The following is a 25,806-nucleotide window of genomic DNA, read 5'->3' as shown; positions in this document are numbered from 1 at the left end:
AGGGGAATCTTTAGTGCAGATGGAGGTAGATCTCAATTCTCCTGGCTGATTCCAATGTCACGTCAATGTTAAATCCGATGGGCAACCTCAATCCATGGGTCCACCCTCAAGCTTCTCACACACCCGGGCAAATATGTAATATTGACTGGGAGAGAGGAGCTAGCTGTTTTCCTTTTTCTTGATTTCCAATTCATAGGGCTCCTAAGAACCTCCTTATTTGGTAAGGTATTAAAAGACTATTAATCGTTGGGTAAGAGACATATCCCTAATTAACGAATCACATGAGAATTCTTGCTTAGCATGCACTTATATGGAGATTTGTTCTGGAAATTTATCTCTATAAATAGGCAACCTGTGAGGCAGACTCTCTTGGGGTGAGAGAAGTGCACATGGCAGTGCTTCTTGTCGTAACAGGCTTCTCAATCTTTGTAAAGTGATTAGAAATTAATTTTTGCAGCTGTATTTACGTTTGCTTTCAAGTGACCTTAGGTCCACTTTAACTGCAGGTTTTCCATGAGACATCCCAGCCAAGGAATACTGACAGATGAACCCAGCAACTTTGGCCTACTTCTGGGAATAAACTGTGGTGATAAATAGTAAAGCAGCGATCAGACAATAGTGTGGTAAGACCAGGACAGACACACGAAAAGGCAGCTTGTCACTACAGCCCAGTGTAACCCTGATGAGGCAGAGAGAATGCTGTAGAATGGAATCACCGGGAGTACACAAAATGAAGTGGAGGGATGGGACAGATTGATGGGAGGGAAATCAATTATGTTTTTAATTTTTTAAATTAATTTAGACATACAGAACCATAACAGGCCATTTCAGTCCAGGAGCCTGTGCCACCCAATTGACACCCAATCAACCTACACCCCTCCCCCGGTACATTTTGAAGGGCAGAAGGAAACCGGATCCCCTCACGGAAAACCCACGCAGACATGGGGAGAATGACAGACAGCGCGGGATTTGAACCCTGGTCACGATCACTGGCACTGTTGAGGCATTGTGCTCTAACTGCTATGCCAACCATGCTGTATGTCTACCCGCACAATTTTAGACACCTCAGCTACAGGGAAACCCCCATCACTGTGGATACTCCTCCACAGCAAGGTGCAGAAGCCCAGCATACGTGGCCTATCATAACGGAGGGAAGCTCCCTAACATAATCACATCATAGCAAGAGGATTTGAGTACAGGAGTACAGGGATCCTGCTACAGCTGTACAGGGCCTTGGTGAGGTCACACCTGGAGTACTGCAGTTTTGGTCTTCTTATCTGAGGAGGTACACCCTTGCCATGGAGGGGGTGCAGAGAAGGTTCACTAGACTGATACCAGGGATGGAAGGACTTGCATATGTTGGATAGACTAGGCTTGTATTCTCTGGAATTTAGGGGGGATATTATATAAAATTTTTAAGGGTTTAGATAGACTAGATGCAGGAAGGTTGTTTCCAATGCTGGGAAAAACCAGAGGTCACATTTTAAGGATAAGGGGGGGGGGGTTTTAGGACTGAGATGAGGAAACATTTCTTCTCTCAGAGAGTGGTGGATGTGTGGAATTCTTTGCCACAGGAAGTAGTTGAGGCTGGTTCCTTGTCAATATTTAAGAGTAAGTTAGATTTGGCCTTTGTGGCTCAGGGGATCAGGGGGAGAAGGCAGGAGCCGGGTACAGATCAGCCATGATCATATTGAATGACGGTGAAGGTTTGAAGGGCCAAATAGCCTACTCCTGCATCTATCCTTCCTAGAGAGTGGAGACTTGTTATCCCAAAGCCACAAGAAAGAGAAAAGGGCGCCAATTTAAAACATAGGTGCGGAAATCTTTCTTTAGTCAGAGAGTCGCAAGTCTGTGAGAACACGGTCGTTGGGTGTATTTAAGGCAGAGATTGGCAGTTCTCAGGGCACCCAAGGTAGAAAGCCAGGCAGTGGGGCTGAGCGGGAGGATGGATCAGCTCATGAGAAAATGGCGGCCAATCGGCCTGCCTCTGTTCCAATAAAAGAAGAGTCAGGATATGGTCCCTGGAGGAAAATATTCCCAAACCCATCCCTCTCCCAATCCTGCAACACAATGCAGGTTGAGAGCTATAATGGTCACTGAAAATTAATGTGGGTTGTTATAATTAATTCAAATTTTAATTTAGATTCTAATTTCTTCAAATAAATTAGAGCTTGCCTCAGTCAGAACAATGCTGGATAGTCATCTCCATTGGCCATTAAAACCCAAATTAAATTAGGATGTAAATGGTGTGACATTCTGGGTCCCCCAACCCCCTTCCCAAAAAAAACAAAGTCACAAATGTAGCAGCCAAGTAAGAATTTAATTCAATAGCTGAACCTCTGATCTGCGCAGGATCAGCTGAAGAAATGATACTTGGCCTCATTGCTATGTTAAAAAGTATGGGGTAATAAACCAAGGATTCAGGAAATGAAATGAGCTAATTAGTAAGACAAAATTATGAGGGGCATTCAAACTTTTTCTTTCCACTCACATCCCACGTTAAGTAATCCCTAGGCCATCAGTGCTCTGTGATTAGTAAGGGATTGCTTACGGTGGGATGTGGGTGGGAAGAAAAAGGTTTGAGAACCACTGTTTTAATCGTCCCTCATTGACTCGTTATGTGCACGGTTTAAGAACTCCAAAGGAAATGGGCCAATGACAATTTTTCTCAAGCCAAATATTTCAGTAACAATTGGGCCTACAGCAGTGGTTCTCAGCCTTCCCTTCCTACTCACATCCCACCTTAAGCAACCCCTTACTAATCACGGAGCACTGATGGCACAGGGATTACTTAAAGTGGGATGTGAGTGGAAAGAAAAAGGTTGAGAACCACTGGGTTATACAATATCATATTTAACCTCTCGTCTTTAATTAAGATGGCTGCCTGCTTTTCACTCATACCTTGAGGAAGGGCTCAGACCTAAAATGTCGGTCATATATCTTTACCTCCTCTGGAAGCTGCGAGACCTGCTGGGTTCCTCCAGCATTTCTGCGTTTTTTTAGTAATTTCCCGTCTTAATCTTCCCTTTTCCTGAAGCCTTTTGTTACAGGCACCTGTCTGCTTTTTAACTCATACCTTTGAGGAAGGGCTCAGGCCCGAAATGTCGGTAATACATTTTGATCTCCTATGGACACTGCGAGATTGTTTCCTCCAGCATTTCTGGGTTTTGAGCCCAGTGGGGGAGATTCTTTGAGATTAACTGAATCTTCAATCTCCATTTAGAAGATAGAAATTAATTAGGAGAGGAGTGGGTCACTCAGAGCACTTCCACCATTTAACAAGGTTGGAATTGCATTCCAATCGTACTCCAGTAACCTTTAACACCCTTGCTTTTCAACTATTTATTGGCCTCTTCCTTAAAAAAATTTTTAAATTGTTCCCAACATCCTTTTTTGGGAAGGGAGTTCCAAAGATTTGTAACTGCTTGAAAGGGAAAAAAATAAAATCGCCTCATCTCTGATTTAAACCACTTAATTTTCTTTTGGACTGATGAGACTGATAAAGCAAACTGTAGATAAATGACGTGTTAATAAGTCCGATGAAGGCAACTGTATTTCAGGAGATTGGGGGTATGGGGGAGCACCCTCTGACACTAAAGCCTATCACAGATTTCTGCTTTTAATCCATTCGAAACACACCTGGGGTGTAGGTTAATTGGGTGTAAATAGGGCAGCATGGTTCGCGTAGCAGTTAGCGCAATGCTATCACAGCGCCAACAATCAGCACTGGGGTTTGAATCCCGTGCTGTCTGTAAGGAGTTTGCACATTCTCCCCGTTTCTGCAAGGGTTTTCCCTGGGAGGGGGGGGCTCCGGTTTCCTCCCACCATTCAAAATGTACCGGGGGGTGGGGTTGTGGGTTAAATTGGGGGGCGCAGGCCTGTAGGCCAAAATGGCCTGTTACCATAATATATGTCTAAATTAAATAAAAATTTAAACTTCTTTAAAAATATTTTTTTAAAATAAATTAAAAATAAATAAATAAATAAATAGATAAATAGAAATTTTAACTAGGTTTTTTTTTAAAAAACAGCAGGCGCTCAGAGGCAGCATGGTTGACGTAACGGTTAGCGCAACACCTTTACAGCGCCAGCGATCGGGACTGGGGTTCGAATCCCATGCTGTCTGTTTCTCCCCATTTCTGCATGGGTCTCCAGTTTCGTCCCACCCTTCAAAGCATACTGGGGGTGTAGTTAAGTTGGGTGTAAATTGAGTGGCACAGACTCGTGGACCAAAACGGCCTGTTACCATGCTACATGTCTTAATTTAAATTTAAAGATATATCTTTCTCTCTTAAGTACACTGTAAAGACCAGCATTTCTGTGTTTTTACAAACTGTCATTCTGTCTATTCCTGCTGTTCTGAACCCATTCCATACCTCTCCAACCCATTCACCACTTCAGCTGGCAGCTCATTCCACACTGGATTACGTCACCAAAGACTCGCTAAAACTTGTGCCGTTGCGAGCATTCTGGCTGGTTGCATCCCTGTCTGGTATGGAGGTGCCAACTCTCATGACTCTGGAGGATTGTTCACTTGGCCTGCGACAACATAGGCACCAGACTTCACTCCATCGAGGACATCTACATGAGGCGGCGTCTTAGAAAAGCAGCCTCTATCCTCAAAGACCCCCCCCACCCCCTCTTCACTCTGCTACCATCGGGGGAAAGGTACAGGAGCCTAAAGACGAGCATTCAGCGGCACAAGGACAGCTTCTTCCCCTCCGCCATCAGATTCCTGAATAATCAATGAACCAAAGACAGTGCCTTACTTTTTGTACCCTGTTATCAGGTGGTTTATATGAATGTTTACATTGCGACGCTGCCGCAAAACAATGAATTTCATGGCTTGTTCATGACAATAAATTCTGATTCTGATTTATTCCCACTCCCTAAACTCCCCATAAACTTTTCCCCTTTCATGTTCTCTAGTTTCTACTCACCTACCGTCAGTGGAAAAAGCCTACTTGCATTTATTCTGTCTGTCCCCCTCTTAATTTTATATACCTCAATCAAATCTCGCTTCAATCTTCTATGGTCCAGGGAATAAAGTCCTAGCCTTTATTTTTTTTAAAATTAGACTTACAGCACAGTAACAGGCTTTTCCGGCCCAACGAGCCCGTGCCACCCAATTACTTCCAATTGAGCTACAACCCCCGTATGTTTTGAAGGGTAGACCTAAATAGAGCACCTGGAGGAAACCCACATGGACACGAGGAGAACATACACACTCTTTAAAGGCAGCGTGGGATTTCAAGACAAAGTCGCTGGCACTGTAACAGTGTTATGCTAAACACTATGTAACTGTTTAACTCAGTTCCTCAAGTCCGGGAAACACCCTAGTAAAATCTTCTCTTTCAATCTTATTGATATCCTTTCTGTAGTCCGGTGACCAAAATTGCACACAATACTCCAAAGTGGCCTCACCAATGCCTTATACAACTTTATCATAAACCCAACTCCTGTACTAAACACTTTAATTTATAAAGGCCAATGTGCCAAAAGCTCTCGTTACACCCCTATCTACCTGTGGAGAGGGGTGCAGAAGGCTGGCCTGGGGCATAAAAGCAGCAGGGCAGATGCTTCGAACAGTGGGAGGAAACCAGAGCTCCCCCCCTGGGGAAAACTCATAGGGATACAGGGAGAACGTCAGCGCCGGATCCGAACCGGGTTTCTGGCACTGTAACAGCGTTGCGCTAGCCGCCACGCTAACCATCCCGCCCCTATAATAAGGAGTCATAAGGAGAGACTGGGACTTTTATCCCTGAAGCGGGATATCTTATGGAGGGAAATAAAATCATGGATAAAGTAAATATTAATCATTTTATGGTGAGAGGGGAAAGATTTAAAAAGAACCTTGGGGCAATGTTCCTTCTAATTTTTAGTGGCCGGTGTGCGTAAAAATCTTACGTTGTGCAAATTTTTTTTCCCATGACAAAAGTCTGTGCACCCTGAATGCTTGTGCAAATGTAAATGTGAAAAATCATTTTGGCACAGCCTGTCTCTCAAGGCTAATAAAACTGTACTGGCATTTTTTCATATCATACAAGTACGATTTAACTACTTGTTTAACTGACTAACTAGTTAACAGAAACAGCAAAGAAATTATTTTCTATGTATCATTATTCATTACTATATTATTCTAGGTAATTAACCTTTTGTGCACACGTTAATTTCCTTTGTGCCCTGGTTGCAAAATGGGAGTGTGCACAGCTTAGAGGGAACAGGACAACAGGGCAGAATGGCCCTAAATTCTGTGCTTTAAATACTTTGTAATTAAGCTGCGTTTTGTTGATGTCTGTTTGCCTTTCTGCAAAAGATCGCCTCGCATTGAAGTGTGTGGAGGATGTATGTCATCAAGGACAAGGCACGCCTGAAAATACTAGAGTGGGCCAATGCATCTTGTTTAGCCCTCCACGGGAGACTGTCTCCCAGAAGATGGTGGGGGGTGGTGGGGGGGGGAGTGGAAACATGGGTTTAAATCTCAACCACCTTCTTTCCACCCACTTACCACTTTAAGTAATCCCTAGGCCATCGGTGCTCTGTGATTAGTAAGGGATTGCTTAAGGTGGGATGTGAGTGGGAAGGGAAGGTTGAGAACCACTGTTTTAATCGTCCCTCATTGACTCGTTATGTGCGCAGTTTCAGAACTCCAAAGGAAATGGGCCAATGACCATTTTTCTCAAGCAAAATATTTCAGTAGCAATTGGGTCTAAAGCAGTGATTCTCAACCTTCCCTTCCCACTCACATCCCACCTTAAGCAATCCCTTACTAATCACAGAGCACTGATGGCCTAGGGATTAATTAAAGTGGGATGTGAGTGGAGAGAAAAAGGTTGAGCACTCCTGGCAGGCAGCAGCAGAAAGTGCAGCCTTGGGGGTGGAGGATGTTGCGGGAAGCGAGAACCCGATGACAGTGGGGTGGGGGGCTGAAGAGATGGACGTCAGTCCCAAGAAAGGGGGCAGGCACAAAAGAAAGAGGAGCGATGGAAGAGGGAGGGGCAGATTGCAAAGAAGGTGGAAAACCCAAGATGTTGTGAGAGAGTGGACCGACTAGAGAGGAAGGCAGATGTGAGAGAGGGGTCTGATGTGAAAGGGGAGGGATAGACCAGAGAGATAGAGAGAAAAGAGATAAAGAGAGAGGGAAAATAGAGAGGAGAGAGGAGGCTGAGGAGAAAGAGGGACTGGAGAGAGAGAGAGAGAGAGAGAGAGAGAGAGAGAGAGAGAGAAAGAGAGAGAGAGAGAGGGTTGACTGGAGAGAGAGAGGGGTCCAGCTGGAGAGGGGGGTGGAGACCAGCGAGGAGGGGCTGATCAGAGAGAGAGAGAGAGAGAGGGAGAGGCTGACTGGAGAGAGGAAGGCCAACCAGGGAGAGATGCAAGAGACCAGAGAGATGGAGTCAACTGGAGAGAGGTGGGCCAACAGAGAGGAGCCAACAGGCAAAAGGGGGAACCAACTGGAGGGGGGGGTGTCAACCAGATAAGGGGGCCAATTAAAGAGATGAGAGCTGAACGGAGAGACAGGGAAGACCGGAGAGAATGGTGGCCGAAAGGAGAGAAGGGAGCTGACAGGAGGGGGGGAAGCAACCAGAGAGAGAGGTGGGATACTGAGAGAGGGGGGACTGACCAGAGAGAGGGGGGAGTGACAGGAGAGAGGGAGGCCATCCAGGAAGAGGAGGGGGAGACCAGAGAGGAGGGGCCAACCAGAGAAAAGGGAGCTGACTGGAGAGAGGGGAATGGAGGGAAACAGGGCCAACCAGAGAGAGGGGCGAGAGAGGGGGCCAACTAGAGAGGGGAGAGTGACAGGAGAGAGGGAGGCTATCCAGGGAGAGGAGGGGAGACAAGAGAGGAGGGGCCAACCAGAGAAAGGGGAGCTGACTGGAGAGAGGGGAATGGAGGGAGACAGGGCCAACCAGAGAGAGGGGTTTGACTGGAGAGAGGGGCAAGAGAGGGGGCCGACTGGAGTGGGGGGAGCTGACTGGAGAGAGGGGATCCGAGAGAGAGGGGCAGAAGGGAGTGGAGAGGTGGGAAGACCCAAGCTGAGACCATTACAGGTCTATGACCAGAGAGATGATTGTGTCAGAATCCCATCAGGAAAACATTGCAATGTTTGATGTAAATTTTAAATGCGTCTGTTATATAGTTAAATGCAAACGTTGCCGTGATCAGTCTCATTTCTGTGAACTTTTAAATCGGGATCCAAAATGCTATCGGAGTACGATTACTTTTTTTGCCACCTGCCTGAAGAGCTTCTCATTGCGTCTCACTGGGCAGCCAGTTAGCATAGCGGTTAGGTGCAACGCTGTTACAGCACCACCAACCGGGGTTCAAATCTCACGCTGTCTATAAGGAGTTTGTGCGTTCTCCCCGTGTCTGTGTGGGTTTTCCTCAGGGGCTCCATTTTCCTCCCACCCTTAAAAATGACCAAGGGTGTAGGTTACTGGGGTGTCACAGGCTCGTTGACCTAAAGGCTCCATTACTGTACTGTCAGTCTAAATTTAATTAATGTCAAAGGTGTATAGGAGTTTGTGATGGGATCATTGGGTGATTTTTCAGAGCCTGTTACTGTGCTGTATGTCTAAATTAAATTAAAATCTCGGCATACATGACAATAAATAATTCAATTCAGTTCAAACAGCTACCCAGTGGTCGCCTGATTTTTTTTTTCAGTGATTTCTCAAGATCCATTTTTTAGTGATGCTTTTACAGCGATGCTCTGGGAATGATTTCACAATGACATGTGCATCTGAGAGGGGGCTGTGGTGATGGTGGATAGAATTGTGACGAGATGGGGGGGTTGTTGAGAGGCAAGAGGGTGCGTCACTAGGGGGTGCGGTCTGCACTGGGTGACACTGTCAGAAGGGGTGACTGTCTATCATATTTTTGTTCAGTGTTTCAACAGAAATTTTAAAATTTTTATAAAAATATCCCTGCAGTTCATTAGAACAACAAAAACATTTTTCATTAACCCAGCTCAATATTCCTACAAGGTTAAAACTCAACGTTCAGTTACTTTTTGAACCCGGTCAGAGCTGCCATTATTCCCCAATGACAACAACGCTTCAAATCATGTGGTTTCGTCTGCACACGCCATCAGCAAGCGCTGATGTTTTTGTTGCTGTTGGTGTTTTTAACAGAGGCTGCTTTTGTCAAATTTGTTTTCGCTAAAATGTTGTGGTCTTTAGTGTTTGTGAACCTAGATTAATAACTTTTTTGAGAATTAAGTAATAATTAAAGGAAAAGAAGGAGAAAAATCAAAATAAGGCTTCATGGGCTGGGGTTACCATGAGTCACCGCATTGCGTGACACGAGCCCCGGTGAAACCATTGGATGCTTCTCCTCTTGGAAGGGGAATTAGCAGGGAGCAGAGTTTCAGATAAAGTTTGGCATCTAAGACGGAGAAAAGGAGGAATTTCTCAGTGAATGGTTGGGCTAATTTTTTTTAAAAATTCAGACATGCAGCACGGTAACAGGCCATTTCAGCCCATGGTCCGGGCCACCCAATTAACCTACAACTCCCCCCTCCCCAGTACGTTTTGAAAGATGACAGGAAACCAGAGCCTCCGGGGAAAACCCACACAGACACGGGGAGAATGTACAAATTCCTTACAGATAGCGCGAGATTTGAATGCCGGTTTCGATCGCTGGTGCTGTAAAGACCTTACGCTAATCACCATGTCAACCGTGCCACCTTTGAGGAGATGGCACCATTTAATGCATTCAAGGCTAACGTTGGTGGATTTCTGGGCTGTGGGGAATCTCGGGCCCTGGGGATCACCATAGCAACACAGCGGTTTAGATGGAGACCTGCAGGAGACTGCTGGAATCCAATTTAAAGAAACCCTGAACCATCCACCCTGCTCCTCTTCACAGCAGATTCTGTACACTTCCTGAGTTCAGCTCGAATCATCATCTCTCACTGATTCTGTTTGGCCTGCTGAGTTCCTCCAGCAGAGTTTGTTAGCTGGTAAAAGCTGCTGTGACCTGAGGTCAATCCCGACCTCGGGTGCTGCCTGTGTAGAGTTTCCATACTCCCCTTGGGTCCCAGCCACTCCCGTTCCCTCGCACAACTTAAAGACATGAAGAATTATACGTTAATTGGCTGTCGTAAGTTGCTCCTAGTGAACAAATGATTGGGAGAATCTGGGGACAGGAATTCAATGAACATGTAAAAAAATAAAGATCATAAAAAACAGGAGCAGGAGTCGGCCATTTGGCCCATTGAACCTGCTCCACCATTCAATGAGATCATGGCTGATCTGATGATTGGCTCATCTCCACCAACCTGCCTTTTCCCCATATCCCTTAATTCCCCTTCTATGTCAACATCTATCTAACCTTGTCTTAAATATATTTACTGATGTCTCCTCCACTGCTCCATTGAGCAAGGAATTCCATAGCAAAAGCAGTTCCTCCTCGTGTACACCCAAAATCTACCCTGAATCTTGAGACTACATTCCCTAGTTCCAGTCTTCCCCACCAACGGAAACAACTGACCCACCTCTATCATATCTGTGTCTTTCATACCTATATGTATCTATAAGATTCCCTCTCATTCTTCTATATTCCATCAAGTGCAGACTCAAACAACTCGATCTCTCCTCAGAGGCTAACCCCCTCACCCCTGGAATCAAAATGGAATCTGTATAGGATTAGGCTTGTTGGCTAGCACACAATTGATGGGTAATGGACCTGTTCCTATGTTGTTCCATGGCCCCTCATAGAGATGTGAGCATGTAAACCTGTTGGTTCCTCAGTGCGGAATTAATGGAGCAAGTGAAAACCAGTCTCTCACAAATCCAACAAGGCAATGGCTAGTAATCTAAGGCAGGAGTCCAGGCCTAATATCAACTGGCAGGATCTGATTAGCCTGATTCATGTGGTCCAGATTAGGGATCTCAGTACCTGGACTCACCAAATGAGGAACTGAGTACAAATCCCACCACAGATGGCGTAGCGGTTAACCTTTACAGTGCCAGCAATTGGGACCGGACTTGGGTTTGAATCCCATGCTGCCCCTAAGGAGTTCTCCCTGTGTCCACGTGGGTTTTTATCCGGGGGCTCTGGCTTCCTCCCACCCTTCAAACGCGTACCGGGGTGTAGGTTATAATGGGGTGTAATTTTGGCAGCACGGACACGCAGGGCCGAATTGACCTGTTACTGTGCTGTATGTCTAATTGAATCTGAACATAATTCAAATTCAGTTAATGATCTGGAAATCAAAATAAAATGTGACAATCGACCATTGTTTCAAAAAAACACATCTAGTCCAGTAACGATGTTGAGGAAAGAAAATCTGCTAACCTTATCCACTCCAACCACATGACTCCAGGCTCACTCCTGTGGCCTGTTTAAATGACCCAGAGAGGACAATAAATACAGTGGCGGGGTCTTCAAGCTGAAACATTAACCCTGCTTCTTTTTCCGCAGATGCTGCCTGATCTTCGACTAGCATTTTCTGCTCTCCATTTCTGGACGGACATGAGGAGGAATTGATTTCCCTAGAGGGAGGGGAATCTGTGGAATTCACTGCCCATTGAAGCAGTGGAGGAGACCTCAGTAAACATATTTATGACCAGGTTGGATAAATTTCTGCAAACTAAATGAGAAAAAGCAGAGGGGTGGATATGAGTTGATCATCAGATCAGCCGTGATCTCATCGAATAGCGGAGCAGGCTCGATGGGTTGGATGGCCGACTTCTGCTCTGATTTCTTATGTTCTTATGTTAGAAATAAATGCTGGTCTTTGCCAAGGAGGTTCAGACCCTTAATTATGACATATTTTTTAAAAAACAGGGAAATGGAGACATCAAGCCTATGAATTGAAGAGACCAAGCCTCTTCTGTTCATACATATGCCTTACACACTCAACCAGGTACCTAAATGAGGGCAGAGGGATTTCCAAGCACAGTTGTTCATTCCAAATTAATCCCCTGCAGTAGTTCTGGACAATCTATGTCATGCTCCCCAGCTGCAGAAGGGAATTGTGGTCTTTCCCCACCCACCCAACCTGCCTCTCAAACTACAATTTAGACACTAAGCAGATCATCCAATGAAGCCTACTCCAGGTCTCCCTCGACCTGCTCACACACAGCAACGAGCCGCTTTAATGCTCCCTTTCAATGGTACGTTTATTACTGAGAGTCGGCTACGGCAAATCTGTGGCACTGAGCATCCCTGCTTCAAGCCCCACACTAAAGACCTGAGCAGGTCAGTCTGTGCTAGCTGTTTGCTTGCAAGAACTGCCTTCTGGGACAATAGGGACTTTCAGAACATTCACATGGGTTCATGAGAAATAAATGGGTGTGAGGTGGGGAAGGATTAGACTGTTGAGGATTATTACATTGTTGAAGGGTGGCACGGTTCGTGTAGCAGTTAGCGCAAGGCTGTGACAGGATCAGGGTTCTAATCCGTAAGGAGCTGGTATGTTCTCCCCGTGTCTGCGTAGGTTTTTCCTAGGTGCTCCAATTTCCTCCCACCGTTCAAAACGTACCGGGGGTTGTAGGTCAATTGGGTGGCACGGGCTCGTGGGCAAAACTGGCCTTTTACTGTGTTGTATGTCTATATTTAAATTTTTTTAAAGTGAAAACATGAAAGTCTGCAGACACTATGATTGAAGTTAAAAACACGAGGCTGGAGAAACTCAGCAGGTCATACAGGGTACTTCATACAGCAATGATAAAGATACATAAGCAACGTTTCAGGCTTCAGCCCTTTATCAAGGTAGATGACCAACATTTCAGGCTTGAGGCCATCAGCTTTGATGAAGGCCTCAAGCCCGAAACATCGGTGATGTATCTTTATCTTTGCTCCATAAAGAACACAGTTTAACCTGCTGAGTTTCTCCAGCGTTATGTTTTTACCTAGATTAATGAGGAGTAGGTTTACATGGTTCGGCCCAAACATCATGGGCCCGTATTGTGCTGTAATGTTCTATGTCCTATGGTTGAGATGTTAAAACACTTCAGATCTGTCTCTCAGTGTAAAGAAAAGACCAGTATCCTTGACTGGTTTATCCCACAATCTGTAATTATTATAATGCTTTTTTTATGGGATTTTGCTAAGCCTTAAGAGAGCTGTCACATTACACCTGTAGCTACGCCTCAGAAAAAGTACTTCAATGGCTGTAAACTTCTGGAATATCCTGAAGGGATTTAGAGAAACGTGAGCATTATTTTTCTTGCGATGGACTGAACCTTTACAGCTTCTTTCTTTATCTGAGGAAGTCCAGGTTTGTCACTAGTCCAACAGGATCGGCCCAGCAGTAAGTACAATGCCTTTACAGTGCCAGCGCCCAGGGGCGGACCTGGGTTCAAATCCCACGCTGTTCGTCAGGAATTTGTGCATTCTCCCCATATCTGTGTGGGTTTTCCCTTCAAACACCTACCAGGGGTGTAGATTAATGGGGTATAAAATGGGCAGTATTCTAAAAGGGTGAGGGAAACTTATGTTCTTAGTGGTTGATCGTTGAGGGTGGTGGTGAAGATGTCCACTGGCAGGTTGGAGTATTTGGGTGAGATGGGGAAAATGGGGACATTTCTGCTTATTTCTTGAAGAAGGGCTCAGGCCTGAAACGTCAACAATATATCTTTGTCTCCTATGGACTGGCTGTGAGACCGGTTGAGTTCCTCCAGCATTTTGGTGTGTTTTGGCATGTCTTCTAGAGCAGGATTATATCGATCCAACCTCCAACAGGGTTTAGGGTGGCCCAGTTGGCGCAGCAATTAGCACAACGCCAGCGATCGGGACCAGGTTTCAATCCCGCACTCTCTGTAAGTACGTTTTGCCTGTCTCTACATGGGTTTTCCCCAGGGGAATCTGGTTTCCTCCCACCATTCGAGACGTACCGGGGTGTAGGCTAATTGAGTGTAAATTGGGCGGCATGGGCTTGTGGGCTGAAATGGCCTGTTACCGTGCTGTACATCTAAATTTCAAACAGGAATGTCGGCTCCTGATGCAACGCCGTAAGGCTGACAAAGCCCCCTCGGCCGGCTCAGTCTCACCAGAAATCGTAGGGTAAGGGTGCGCCACCATACCCGTCCACTGCTTGACCATGACACCATCCCTTCCCTCTTGCTCATGGATCTGATACCATGCCCCCGCAGCCTCGGTAACGCAGGAAGAGAAAGCAATGGTGCACACATTGAAGGCAGGAGAATGCCAAAGACTACATGATGGTTGAGTGGGTAAAAGCCGTCACTCCAGCCCATGTGCTAAATGCCCCTTCCATTCCTAGTCATTTTGATTGTTAACCTCCATAAGGGTCCTTGGAAGTGACCTCAGAGAGAAGGTGCAACACAACTCCAACCTTTATTCAAGTTTCATTGCAATTGTTAACAGTCTAAAATGCTCCCTTTCATTTTATTTATGGATCAGTGTAGTGTTTCATATTGATTCCCCATGAAGTGACAAAATGAATTGAATGTTATCCTATGCCTCGTATAGGATCCCAAGAGGGTACCTGAGAGTTTGAAGGCATTATATTTCTCTTACTTTGTTTTTATGCTAATTTTACTTTGGGAAACCGTGTATTAATTTCAGCTCTGCACCATCGCCAATCATAGCTCTGCCAGTTAGATCGAGGATATTGGATTCTGAGTGGAACGCTGGCCATACGCCAAGGATTGGGGATTCAAAACTACTTGATATTTCAGGTTTGGGTTGGGGAGAGAGGTTGGGGAGGGGGGTGGCGGGCAGCAGAACAGAGATGGTGGGCTTTTGAGAACTATCCCCATGTATTCCCAAGTGGCTGTTCACTCCATGCAAGCCCCAAGTGCAATCTCATTCCCTCACTTATCTCCCTGTGATCTATTTTCTCTAAAGTGGATTTCCTGCCACCCTCTGACAGCAGCACCCCCCCCATCCTACTTCTTCAGAGTGTGGAAATTGGAGCCCTGGGGAACCCCATGTAGTCACAGGGAGAACGTGCAGACTCAACACAGACAGTGCCAGTGGTCGGAATCAAACCCAGGTCATTAGAGCTACCTCTGACAGCTGGTTATTCCAATGCAAGGCATGCAGACTCCTCAATGTGGTAACTTCCATACTGCTGACCCTCATTATTCCACACTTCCTTTAGCTCTCCTCCATGCCACCTATCCAGTCTTGCTGTGATCACTCGACTCATCAACGTGGGGCTCCGGAGCCCAGTGGGAAAGACTTATTTGCCCCCATTCCCAAACTGTGGGGTGGAGAAGGGAGAGGCTGCCAGAAATTCCGGAACCATTTCCCGCCTACCTCTAACAGAGTCCAACATGAGGTGTGGGATCCTGGCATTCCTGGGGGAAGGGGGGGTTCTGCTGGACATTGCGAGGAAAGAAGCCCCAACGTTGTCCAGCTGGATCAGTGGATGAGCAGGTCATGGTAGCAGAGGCTTTGTCTGGGACAAGGAGTTCTGAGACAGTAAAGGCAGCCGGCTCTGAAGCAGGGCTGGCTAATTGGACATCGGAGTTGATCAGACAGAATTTGGCACAATTCCTCGATATGAAGGGTGTGTGTGTGTGTGTGTGTGTGTGTGTGTGTGTGGGTGTGTGTGTGGGTGTGTGGGTGTGTGGGTGTGGGTTTGGGTGTGTGTATGTGTGTGGGTGGGTATGTGGGGGTGTGTGTGTGGGTGGGTGGATATGTGTGTGTGGGTGGGTGGATATGTGTGTGTGGGTGGGTATGTGTGTGTGTGGGTGTGGGTGGGTATGTGGGTGTGTACATGTGTGTGGGTGTGTGTGTGGGTATGTGTGTGTGTGTGGGTGTGTGTGTGGGTGGGTGGATATGTGGGTGTGGGTGGGTATGTGTGTGTGTGGTTGTCTGTGTGTGTGTGTGGGTGTGTGTATGTGAGTGTAGGTGTGTGTATGTGTGGGTATGTGCGGGTGTGTGTGGATGTGTGGGTGTCTGTGGGTGTGGATGTGTGGGGAGGTATGTGGGTGTGGGTGTGTGGGGGTGTATGTGTGTGGGTGTGTGGGTGTATGTGAGTCGGTGTGTTGGTGAGTGTGTGTGTGTGTGTGTGTGTGTGTGTGTGTGTGTGTGTGTGTGTGTGTGTGTTGGGGGTATGTGGGTGTGTGGGTGGGTGTGTGTGTGTGAGAGAGAGAGAGAGAGAGAGAGAGAGAGTTGAAGTAAAAGGTAATGAACATGCAGGGAGGAGTCTGTGCAGAGAGCAGAGAATGCCCCCTGACCTCCTCAATACCTATTGTACATTTAGAATGATTGGGTATAAATGTACCTGCAGAATATTCTTGTGATTTTCAAGCCAGTTCACAAGCCATCAAATTTGAATTCTTGTTGCAGACACGTATAAAACTGTATGTTATTTACGTGTCCAACTGCGTCACAGGACAAAGCTGAGCATGGGTGGACTTAACCTAGGGTTAACAGCATGCTGGTGTTATCTGCCTGGGTTCATTGCAGCCCAGGCAGTTCCCAAGGGACTGCATCCAGATTGTGTTGTCTCCTCATGGAAAAGTGGGGTAATGGGAGCAGGATCCTTCCTTTTCATAAAGAGCAGCGTTGCCTGGCCATGCTGAATCCGTGGAAACGAGGAGAGGGTGGAGCAGCACTGTTAGGTGGCAATGATAACACTGTGGTCCACGAAGATCCCTCACACTCCCATTTCTCCTCATTGTTTATCCCGGTTCACATAGACCATTCCCCAGTCCCCAGCCCCATGAGCTCAAAGGGGCACTGAACAGCATGGGAATTTGGGCGTAGATCTGGGGAAAGGCACTCAGATGAAATTGGAAATGGTTGGGTGTGTCTGGTCAATTCAATTCCCTGCGGCCAAATTCCCGGAATGAAGGGATTAGCAAATGAGGAATGCTTGATGGCTCTTGGATGGGACTTGTGGAGTTCAAAAGAATGAGGGGAGACTTCATAGAGACATTTCGAATGTTGAAAGGACTGGACAGAGTAGATGTGGCAAAGTTGTTTTACCATGGTAGGGGAGTCTAGGACAAGAGGGCACAATGTCAGGATTAAAGCATCCGTTTAAAATAGAGATGCAAAGGAATTTTTTTTATGTCGCCAGAGAGTGGTGAACCTCTGGGATTTGCTGCCATGGATGGCTGTGGAGGCTGGGACGTTGGGTGTACTTAAGGCAGAGATTGCTAACTATCGGAATAGCCAAAGGATGGGGATGGGGCAGAGTGGGAGAATGGATCAGCCCACGATGGAATGGCGGGGCAGATTTGATGGGCCAGGTGGCCTACTTCAGCTTACAGTTTTACGGTCTTAAGACATTTTCTGATGGAAACCAATTCATGCTGTTGGGATTTGACCTGGTGTGTCACAGATTATTAATGCTGTGTCTGTAAACTACTTGGAGTTACCCATGGAAAAATGTCAAATCTGAGTGAGGAACTTCACCCCCCCCGCCCCCCCACCCCACTTCTCGCACCTTGTAAATCACCTCAAGGACCCTACAGAGGCCAACCAGAGAACACCATCGCATAGCGCCCGTCCACTGCCCTCCCACCAATCTGTACTCAGACTATGGACCTGCTTGTATCCCTCTTCCGATTGGGCTTGAGGGACGTCATGTGGTACCTTTGCGGATACTTCTGTCGGGAGAGTGTTCAAAGTCTCCAGTGGTCAGCAGGAAGCATGCTCTGTCCCGGGTGTACCTCTCCCTTGCTCCAGGTGTGATTGGCTGGTTCTCCTCTGGTGACAGTGGCTGGTCAATAGTAGGGCAATCCTCATTGGCCAAAGCAGCATTAGCAGCATTCCCATTCTGCTTGGGATCTTACAGAGAGAGAGAAAGAGAGAGAAACACAGAAACAAACTGGTTATACTGAACAACAATTTTTTTTCCCAAAAGGTCTGCTTTCTTTAAAAAAATTCAAGTTGAACACAAAGATAACTTCAGATTTGCGGTATCACGTGGGAAGTTGGAGAAACATTAAATGAACTTTTATTGAATTTAGCATTGCATGCATTCTTGCCACAAATGTAACAGAATGAATCATATTGTTGCATCATAGAATTGTATTGAATCTTCCTGAAGACAATAAATGCTCTCACTAACTACTTTCAGGTGGCCAGAATTCCCGACTGTAAATCCGCCTATTCTACCCCAATGCGGCTGTCGGGTGGCCACCTGAAAGTGGAGAACCCGGCCAGGAGGAGCACTTACCTCACCCTCCAGCTCAGAGAACTCCCCCATTGTATACTGAAAGCGCCAGTGGGACTACGGCCGCAGTCCACAGGAGCCAGCGTTCGTTTGGACATGGCTCTCCTTCAGCCGGCACATTCAGATGACAGAAAGACATCTTCTCCGCGGCCACCTGAACGTCCCAGCTGCTGCACTCCCCCAGTCGCGTCTGCCGGCGCATTATCTGCGTCCAAGCGCCTGAAAGCGGCTACTGTGCTATTGCCTGACGGACATGAGCATCAACATGCATTCAACCTATATCAAATGTAATGCACAGCATCTGTACACGTGAGCTGCTTTTATAGCCTGTCTGCATCTATCCTGACTAAGCATGTCCAGGCCTGAGACAAGATTTGCATAACATCTGCACCGAGTGCATGCTTGGTGCTGACCAAAACAGCTGGCTTTGTGGGAAATACACTAGCAGACTTAAAATATCACAGGAAATCACAAAATAGGTTATATCTAAAAACTGGAACGTGATCAGGAACGTGACTTTCATGATCGGCAGCCCAAATTCCATAAAATACACCCAAAAGTGTTCAGGAAGCAAAATCTTCATTGTCCAGTGTTACTGGTTCAACTCAGTCCAGATTCCTCCAAAATTAACCCAACATTAAAGCAGGAGAGACTACAGATGCAGTAAATTGCTGGAAAATGTCACGGTCCGAGATGATGGCTATCCATCGCCTTGCACAAATCCTGCCTGGCCTACTGAGTTCCTCCAGCATTTTCTGTGTATCTCTAGGATCTTGACTGTCCAAGGATCACAAATCCCGAAAGATGGGAGGCCAAATCCATCAGGTTCTCAACGGCGCAAGTCAATTTTTATCGAGGTTTTTGAAAATCACGAGGGTGTGTTGGTTAAAGTGAAGGCTCACACACCATTTCCCAGGGCAAGACCATTCTCAAACAAGAGGGCATAGGTTTATGGTGAGAGGGCAGATAAGAGGTACCTCAGGGGCAACATTTTCACTCAGAGGGTGGTCTCCATCTAGAACCAGCTGCCATCGAGAAATGGGTACCATATTGATGTTCAAAATGTGGATAGGAAAGGTTTGGAAGGATTTGGACCAAATGGAGGCAAATGGAACTAGCCCAGAATGACAACATGGTCAGCGTAAACAAGTTGGGCTGAAGGGCCTATTCCATGTTGTCTGAATTATGACTCCTAACTGTTATAAATGGCTCTCTGGTTGGCACTCTTGCTTCCGAATTCTGCACACGGGCAGCGCGGTAGCGAGGTGGTTAGTGCAACGCTGTTAGGGCACTAGTGACCGGGGGGGAGGGGGTTTGGATCCAGCACCGTCGGTAAGGAGTTTGTGCGTGCTCCTCTTATCTGCATGTGTTTCCCTGGGGGGGGGGGTCCCATTTACCTCCCACCTTTCAAAATTTACCTGGAGCTGAGTGTAATTGGGCAGCACGGGCTGGTGGGGGGGGTGGTGGGGCAGAAGGGGCTGTCACCATGCTGCATGTAGAACCATAGCATGTACAGCACAGAAAGCAGGCCATTCAGCCCTTCTAGTCTGTGCTGGCTACTATTCCACTGACCTGCTCCAACTCTATAACCCTCCATTGTATTTAGTTATCATTGTCGGTTGTATATATGGAGCTGGCCCGCCCATGGATGACTCATACCCTATGACTGCTTCCCCATGGTCCTGGGCCATAAAGCTTGAGCCACCTTTCCCTTGCTGCCTTTCCTATCCTGGGATCCGAGCTAGCAAGGTTCTTCTATGTATTAAAGCCTATCGTTCCCTCAGCTTGTCTCTGTGGTTACTGGTAGTGCCCTACACAGACCTCTCTTCCATCCATGTATCTATCCGATCTATTCTTAAAACTCAAGATCGAGCCTTGCTTTGTCTATATTTAAAAAATTTCTTAAATCTCGGCGGATGGTTCCAATTATGGAATGTTGTATTAAGAGGGGCTGCCTTGTTATTAAACTGAGGCCCTGTCCGCCATTTCAATGGATGAGAAACATCCCATTGTTCTTCCATTGAGTTGTCCCTCGTTAATTCCACAATTAACCCAACTGAAACGGAGAACCCGGCTGTTATCATACCTTGGCATCCTGCTGTGGACAAATTGCCTGCCCTGTTTTGCACATTCCCGCACTGACTGGTTTCCCTTCCTAAGGAAGGACTCGCTAATAAATGGGAATAGAAAAATTAGAATGAATCTCATTACGAGCCAAGGCTTGGGCATGTTTTGCAATGTTTTTCTTAATAATACACCGCCTACTGGCTAATACATCATCCATCCAGTCCTCCCAGGCTCTGAGTAAGATTAGTGCTCACTGGAGACACTTCATTCTGTGTCCCACACACATCCTCCCTTTAAATATAAAAGGCCAGTGGCTGTACACGTCTCCTTGATACACTGTAAATCTCTGCAGGATGCAGCAATTCTAGAGGGCTGGGTTGATATACCTAAGGCATGATTTCAAGTTCCACAGTAAATTGGCAGTGACTTCAATAAATCTGTGGTCAGAAAAGCAGCTACTAAATGGTGCCCATGAAACAAATGGATTCCTGCAACTCCCCATACTCATTATCCTCAAGGGAAGTAAGGACCCTTTCCATCCAGCGCACAGTTATCTTGGTCCCACTACCATCAGGAAGGAGGAGCCGGAACATCAAAAAATCAGGCTGGGAAATAGCTTCGCTGTCAGATTGATGGACAGTGTCCCGGCACGGTAACAGGCCATTTTGGCCCACGAGACAGTGCTACCCAATTTACACCCCATTGATCTACATGCAACCCCCAGTACGTTTCAAACTGTGGGAGGAAACCGGTGCCCCCGGGGAAAACCCACGCAGACACGGGGAGGATGTATAAACGCCATACAAGCAGTGCGGGATTCGAACCCTGGTCCCAATTGCTGGCACTGTAAAGGCGTTGCACTAACCGCTACGTCAACCATGCTGCCAAAGTAAATCATCCCAAAAATGTTCATATATATTTATTTTAAATTATATTTTTATGTACACTAAAACCCCTTGTATCCAAATAGATGCCAGATAGTGAATTTTCCAGTTGTTTGAGATTTTGTGTGGCAAATTGGCGAACTAACGGTGGGGTGTGCCAATTTTTACCAATGTATTTTCTGTGATTTTCCTGCCAGTTGCTTGAATTCCGGATAACAGGGGTTTTACCAGGGTCGGCGCCAGAATAAGTCTCAGCAGGGGGGGGGGTGGGGATTAGGGTAACCATGAATGGGGTGGGGGGTGAGGGGCACAACCTGAGGCTCAAAAACTCACTCGGGGGGGCCAAAAGGGGGCACTTACCATGTTAAATGTGGTGTCCTGGGGTCCTTCCTCTGATGGGAGTGACGCCGGTGGCCCCGGTGCTCCGACCCATTGCACACGCGCCAGCCGGCACTAGCGCATGAATGCAAGAAGAAACATGGCTGAGCACAGCCTACAGATCCCAGGATGCCGCATTTAACATGGGAAGTTCCCCCTTTCTGCCCCTACACCCCCAAATGGAGGGCAAATTAATGTCCGGCTCAAGATGGCACCGGTTGGTTGACAGATTACTCAAAAGCCGACTATCCGGCCTAAAACCAGACATCTGGCCACCCTAGCGGGGGGGAGGGGGAGGGTGGTCACAATGCCTTGTTTGGGAGGAAATGCCCCCGGATGCCCCCCTTGGCACCAACACTGGGTTTTAATGTACATATGTGTATTGTGTGTGTATGTGTGTGTACCATGGTACAGAGAGATGCTGCTTCCTCTCGTTTTATATGTACAGTCAGAGGATACTAAACTTAAACTTAAGATAGCTCCTTGCAGCCACTTCCCCTTTCCATAACGCCATGGCTTTCCTGCACAAACTCCTCAACAAGGAACAATGCACCAACTCTGCTATATCAAAACAGGGTCCGGCCAATAAGTGTTCAATCTGCCTGGCATCCAACCATCCATTAAATTGTACAATTATACCAAACCACTTGGACATGTGATGAACCAGCATTGGGATATGGCACAAAAATGAGCTAATTAAACCAGCAAAAACCTTCTCCTCCTCTCTGGCCTACGGACAAGGTGATGGTCACAATACTATGGGTGTTTCTGGCAATGCCAGCATTTATTGTCTATCCTTAAATGCCCCTGAACTGGGCAAGTGGTTAAAAGACCATCAAATGTAGGAGCAGAAGTAGGCCGCTCAGCCCATTGAGTCTGTTCCGCCATTTGATCCGGAGTTCATCCACTCTTCCTCTCAGCCACGCTCCCCTGTCTTCTCCCAACAACTTTTAATACCCTGACTATTCAGATAGCTATCAATCTCTAATGACCTGGCCTCCACAGCCGCCCGTGGCAGCAAATTCCAGAGGTTCACCACACTCTGGCTAAAGAAAAATACCTCTACACCTCTGTTGAAAATGGTCACCCTTCAATCCTGAAGTAGTTGTGCCCTTTTGTCCTTGTCTCTCCTACCATGGGAAACAACTTGGCTGGATCTACTCTGTTCAGGCCTTTCAACATTTGACATGCTGCTGCTATTTGGTTTTTCACTCCCCCCCACCCACCCCCACCATCATTCTGAATCCCAAGGAATTGCAGTTACAGAGCTATCAAATGTTCCTCATATGCTAATCTTATTCCACGCATCATTCTTGTAAATCTTCTCTGAACCCTCTCCAATGCCAGGGCATCCTTTCTTAACTGTAACTCATCAGTGTCTAATAAAGCCTCAATATCACATCCCTGCTATTCCTCTGGATAGGAATGACAACATTGCATTCGCCATCTTCTCCTCAACCAGGAGGTCAACTTTTAGGTATCCTGCATGAGGACTCCCTGGTCCCTTTGCACCTGCGAATTTTGAAATTTCTCCCCATCCTGCCCTTTTACTCCTTCCACCCAAGTGCGCGACCATTCACTTTTCCAACAATGTCCTTCATTTGCCATTTCTTTGCTCCTCATCTATCTAAGTCCTTCCACAGCCCCTCGGTTCCCTCCTCACTACCTCACCTCTCCACCCAGCTTTGCATCATCTGCCCCAGCCACAAAGCCTTTTTTATTCCGCAATCCAAATCATTAACAAGCAATGTAAAGAGAGGTGGCCTCAGCACTGATGCCTCCGCGTAGTAACCGGTAGCCAACCAGAATAGGATCCCTTGATTCCCACTCTCTTTTTCCTGCCATCCAGCCAATGCCCTAGCCTTTTATTCCACGAGCTCTCACTTCGTGAAGCAGCCTCATGTGCGGCCTCTTGACGGTCCAAATGTGCACCATCCACTGTGTCCTGCCTGTTTGTGGTTTCCTCAGAAAATTGCAGTAGGCTTGTCAGGCAAGATTTTCTGTTAAGGAAACCATGTTGACTTTGGCCTAGCTTGTCATGCACCTCCAGATACTCTGTAAACTCATCCTTGACGAGCCTCCCAACTGCCGATATTAGGTCTATCATTTTCTTTCTGCTGCCTCCCTCCCTTTATAAATAGCAGAGTGACCTTCACAATTTTCCAGTGCTCCAGAACCATGCCAGGCAGATATAAGCAGATTGAATAAGGATAGCAGTCTCTTTCCATGAAGGATACCAATCCAGAATAATTTTTATGACAATCCTGTGACTTTGCGGCTACTTAATTAAAAAAAAAATTTAGACATACAGCACGGTAACAGGTCATTTCAACCCATGAGTCCGTGACGCCCAATTTACACCCCATTAACCTACACCCCCCAGTACGTTTTGAAGGGTGGGAGGAAACTGGAGCCTCTGGGGAAAACCCACATGGACATGGGGAGAAGGTAAAAACTCCTTACAGACAGCATAGGATTTTAACCCAGGTCCGGTCCTGATTGCTGGCATTAGAAATACGTTGCGTTAACCGCTACGCCATCTGTGCCGCACTTTGATGTCTCACCAAACCCAACACCAAGGGGCTAAATGTGGACTTCAGGAAGGGAAAAGCAGACGTGTACGATCCAGTGATCATTAGGGGATCAGAGGTGGAGAGGGTGAGCAAATTTATGTTCTTGGGAGTCACTCTCTCGGAAGATCTTTCCTGGACCCAAAACACCAATGGCATCGTGAAGAAAGCACGTCAGCATTCCTAGTTCCTCAGGTGTTTGCAGAGGTTTGGTATGACATCAGAAACCCTGGAAAATCTCAACAAATGTGTGGCGGAAAGTGTGCTGACCGGCTGCATCACGGTCCAGTATGTGGACACCAGTACCCCTGAGCATAAAAACCTACAAAAGGCTAGTGGACACAATCTAGAACATCACAGGCAAAACCCTCCCGACCATCGAGAACATCTACAGGGAACGGTGCCACAAGACTTGCACCACCAGGTTCAGGAACAGCTGCTACCTCTCCACCATCAGACTCCTCAACAGCAAACTCAATCCGGAAGTTATTGAAGGGCTCTTATTTTTGTACTTTATTGATTTTTTTTCTCTTTGTATCACACAGTTTGTTTACATTTCTTTATTTGCTTACATATGTACAATTAGTGCAGGGGTTTTTTTTTTGCACCATCAATAAGTGGTAATTCTGCCTCGCCCGGAGAAAAAACATCTCATGTGATGTCATGTATGTACTCTGATAATTAATCTAAATTGGACATGGTTTTACACTCAATGGTTCTCAACCTATTTTCTTTCCACGCACAAGTAATCCCTATGCCATCAGTGCTCTGTGATTAGTAAGGGATTGCTTAAGGTGGTATGTCCATGGGAAGGAAAGGTTGAGAATCACTGCTCTAGTCCCTGAAATATTTTGCTTGATAAAAGTTGTCATTGGCCAATTTCCTTTGGAGTTATGAAACCATGCACATAACGAGTCAATTAGGAACGATTAAAACAGTGGTTTTCAAACCTTCCCTTCCCACTCACATCCCACTTTAAGCAACCCCTTACTAATCACAGAGCACCGATGGCATAGGGATTACTTAAAGTGGGATGTGAGTGGAAAGAAAAAGGTTGAGAACCACTGTATTACACCCTCTCTTTCTCACTCAGCTGATAAACCAGTCCTCCTGCAGTAAGATCCCCCCTTTGGAAGGAACACCCAATGAGTAAAAGCACAAAAAAAACGTCTAGATAGAGGCAGCCAGGAGGAGCTCAGCACAGCCTCTGGTGGCTGACTGTTGAAGGACAACAGCTAGAATGCATCACCAGCCGGTGGTGGGTAAATCAACACAAGTGGTGAGCTGTAGAATCCAGAGGAGGGCGATGGGAATGCAGGGAGAATTGTGGGATTAGTGAAAATAGATGCTTGAGCTATACTGCATGGCGCCACTCCTCTCCGGCCTCTCGCCATGCAAACCCACTTGTGAGCAATTTTGGGCTCCTATTTAAGAAAGGATGCGCTGACATTAGAGAGGGTTCAGATGATGTTCACTAGGATAATGAACACAGCGCTGAGTTCATTGCGCCCAATATTGGACTGTCAGTACTTTTATACTTGTTAGTTTGCTGGAGTGCTGGCTTTTATTCTCAGTTACTTGTAAATAGCACTGTTCTTTGTTCTACTTGATAGAGGCTAATCGTATTCCATTGACTTTGTATCTGTACTTAGCGTGATGACAATAAAGTTGAATCTAATCTAATAATTTTGGGAATGAAAGAAACATGTGAGAAACATTTCATGGCTCTTGGTCTGTACTCATTGGAATTTAGGAGAACGAGGAGGTATCTCATTGAAACATTTTGAATGTTGAAAGGCGT

General features: G+C 46.5%; 1 protein-coding gene across 1 annotated transcript in view; it reads right to left on the bottom strand.

Moving 5' to 3' along the window:
- The window catches only part of LOC138748749 (voltage-gated potassium channel KCNC1-like), a 117,882-nt gene that overhangs the window by 11,178 nt on the left and 80,898 nt on the right, over positions 1 to 25,806 (bottom strand). Inside the window, exon 4 of the mRNA XM_069909440.1 lies at positions 17,524 to 17,718. Coding sequence (XP_069765541.1) covers positions 17,524 to 17,718 — 195 coding nt within the window. The remainder of the gene's footprint in view (positions 1 to 17,523; positions 17,719 to 25,806) is intronic.

The sequence above is a fragment of the Narcine bancroftii genome, chromosome 13, assembly GCF_036971445.1.
Source record: "Narcine bancroftii isolate sNarBan1 chromosome 13, sNarBan1.hap1, whole genome shotgun sequence".
In the NCBI taxonomy this organism is placed as follows: Eukaryota; Metazoa; Chordata; class Chondrichthyes; order Torpediniformes; family Narcinidae; genus Narcine; species Narcine bancroftii.
Note: the sequence above shows the minus strand (reverse complement) of the source record. Positions and strands in the feature narration are given on the sequence as shown.